Here is a 3098-nt window from a genome sequence, read left to right as displayed (position 1 = left end):
CACCTGATTTTTTATTGGACTGTATAAATTTCAGTTCACCAATGATAAAGTTCACTTCTTTATTAATTACACTAGAACACGGTTGGCAGTTCCCAAATATAGAAGACTTTTACTTCACGTGACCCATAGAATGTTTCATGGCTCATATCATACAGTTTTAATCAACTTCAAAATCATGTTGCTTCTTAACATAGTTGAGCCACACTAACAAATCTGATAATTCGCGTATGGGAAGACTCTGACGCTCTAAATACTTTTTACACTAAACTAAAAATAACAGCTATTTTCACCACTATTTTAGGATCAAATGCTATAAGCTTTTCATTTCTTCTCCAAGCGGAACGAACAAAGCTTATGGCAGGTGCATAAACATATCTAAACCTTTATACTGTGTTCCCACAGCATTCTCCTCACCTCTATACTGTGTTCCCACAGCATTCTCCTCGCCTCTATACTGTGTTCCCACAGCATTCTCCTCGCCTCTATACTGTGTTCCCACAGCATTCTCCTCACCTCTATACTGTGTTCCCACAGCATTCTCCTCACCTCTATACTGTGTTCCCACAGCATTCTCCCCACCTCTATACTGTGTTCCCACAGCATTCTCCTCACCTCTATACTGTGTTCCCACAGCATTCTCCTCACCTCTATACTGTGTTCCCACAGCATTCTCCTCACCTCTATACTGTGTTCCCACAGCATTCTCCTCACCTCTATACTGTGTTCCCACAGCATTCTCCTCACCTCTATACTGTGTTCCCACAGCATTCTCCTCGCCTCTATACTGTGTTCCCACAGCATTCTCCCCACCTCTATACTGTGTTCCCACAGCATTCTCCCCACCTCTATACTGTGTTCCCACAGCATTCTCCTCACCTCTATACTGTGTTCCCACAGCATTCTCCCCACCTCTATACTGTGTTCCCACAGCATTCTCCCCACCTCTATACTGTGTTCCCACAGCATTCTCCTCACCTCTATACTGTGTTCCCACAGCATTCTCCTCACCTCTATACTGTGTTCCCACAGCATTCTCCTCACCTCTATACTGTGTTCCCACAGCATTCTCCTCGCCTCTATACTGTGTTCCCACAGCATTCTCCCCACCTCTATACTGTGTTCCCACAGCATTCTCCCCACCTCTATACTGTGTTCCCACAGCATTCTCCTCACCTCTATACTGTGTTCCCACAGCATTCTCCCCACCTCTATACTGTGTTCCCACAGCATTCTCCCCACCTCTATACTGTGTTCCCACAGCATTCTCCTCACCTCTATACTGTGTTCCCACAGCATTCTCCTCACCTCTATACTGTGTTCCCACAGCATTCTCCCCACCTCTATACTGTGTTCCCACAGCATTCTCCCCACCTCTATACTGTGTTCCCACAGCATTCTCCTCACCTCTATACTGTGTTCCCACAGCATTCTCCTCGCCTCTATACTGTGTTCCCACAGCATTCTCCTCGCCTCTATACTGTGTTCCCACAGCATTCTCCTCACCTCTATACTGTGTTCCCACAGCATTCTCCTCACCTCTATACTGTGTTCCCACAGCATTCTCCCCACCTCTATACTGTGTTCCCACAGCATTCTCCTCACCTCTATACTGTGTTCCCACAGCATTCTCCTCACCTCTATACTGTGTTCCCACAGCATTCTCCTCACCTCTATACTGTGTTCCCACAGCATTCTCCTCACCTCTATACTGTGTTCCCACAGCATTCTCCTCACCTCTATACTGTGTTCCCACAGCATTCTCCTCGCCTCTATACTGTGTTCCCACAGCATTCTCCCCACCTCTATACTGTGTTCCCACAGCATTCTCCCCACCTCTATACTGTGTTCCCACAGCATTCTCCTCACCTCTATACTGTGTTCCCACAGCATTCTCCCCACCTCTATACTGTGTTCCCACAGCATTCTCCCCACCTCTATACTGTGTTCCCACAGCATTCTCCTCACCTCTATACTGTGTTCCCACAGCATTCTCCTCACCTCTATACTGTGTTCCCACAGCATTCTCCTCACCTCTATACTGTGTTCCCACAGCATTCTCCTCACCTCTATACTGTGTTCCCACAGCATTCTCCTCGCCTCTATACTGTGTTCCCACAGCATTCTCCTCGCCTCTATACTGTGTTCCCACAGCATTCTCCTCACCTCTATACTGTGTTCCCACAGCATTCTCCTCACCTCTATACTGTGTTCCCACAGCATTCTCCTCACCTCTATACTGTGTTCCCACAGCATTCTCCTCACCTCTATACTGTGTTCCCACAGCATTCTCCTCGCCTCTATACTGTGTTCCCACAGCATTCTCCTCGCCTCTATACTGTGTTCCCACAGCATTCTCCTCACCTCTATACTGTGTTCCCACAGCATTCTCCCCGCTCATCAATTAAGATTTCAAACCGCAAGGACTTCAACTGACGGCAAATCATACGAAGCATCCAGATCTTGGTCAAGCGCTAAATTCAACGAATCTGACGGAGAGAACTGGCAAACACTACGTTCTAAATAGACTCCAAATTACCCCTATGAAATTGAACACTTGTTTTTTCGAAATCTGCCTCTATGTTCAATCAAGATTTTGCTCATATATTATAAACTCACCAGGGCTCTTCATGACCGTAATCTGTTTCGATCCTGTAAGATTCAACCTGTAATGCTACAAGACAACGAGACCTGTTTGACAGCAGATAATAGTAGCTAAGTGAAACAGAAAAGCTCTTTGCTACTGACAAGGTTCTACTGCCAGACTTTGTTCCAAAAGCCCTCTTACGCAGCTCACTCATCTTTCATATAATCTCATAGAAGTAGGGCTCCGTGATAGTTTCAAATTGTAAAAACAGGTCAAATATTACTTTTACATCAGAATATTAATGTACAACATACATGCATACTATATAACCGATATAAGAAAGCTTACAATGATTTGTGGCTAATTTGAGGAGCCGAGGGCCAAGCTAGATGAAACAGACAGGAGCATAATGATAGCAAACTATACCAGCAGTCATTTAACAGTTGCAGTCTCAGTAAATCAAGTTGAAACTCTCTCTAGTATATTCAATAGGGCTAGAATATAAAGGAATAGA

The 3098-nt window shown here is 45.1% G+C and overlaps 1 protein-coding gene across 1 annotated transcript; it reads right to left on the bottom strand.

Annotated features, from left to right (window-relative positions):
* Nucleotides 1–352: 352 nt before the first annotated feature.
* On the bottom strand, nt 353–2398 carry LOC137401556 (perilipin-4-like). Its single transcript, XM_068088011.1, has one exon. It carries the CDS (start codon nt 2396–2398, stop codon nt 353–355), a length of 2046 nt encoding a protein of 681 aa, XP_067944112.1.
* Nucleotides 2399–3098: the final 700 nt, after the last annotated feature.

This window comes from Watersipora subatra, chromosome 1 (assembly GCF_963576615.1).
Source record: "Watersipora subatra chromosome 1, tzWatSuba1.1, whole genome shotgun sequence".
Lineage (NCBI taxonomy): Eukaryota > Metazoa > Bryozoa > Gymnolaemata > Cheilostomatida > Watersiporidae > Watersipora > Watersipora subatra.
Note: the sequence above shows the minus strand (reverse complement) of the source record. Positions and strands in the feature narration are given on the sequence as shown.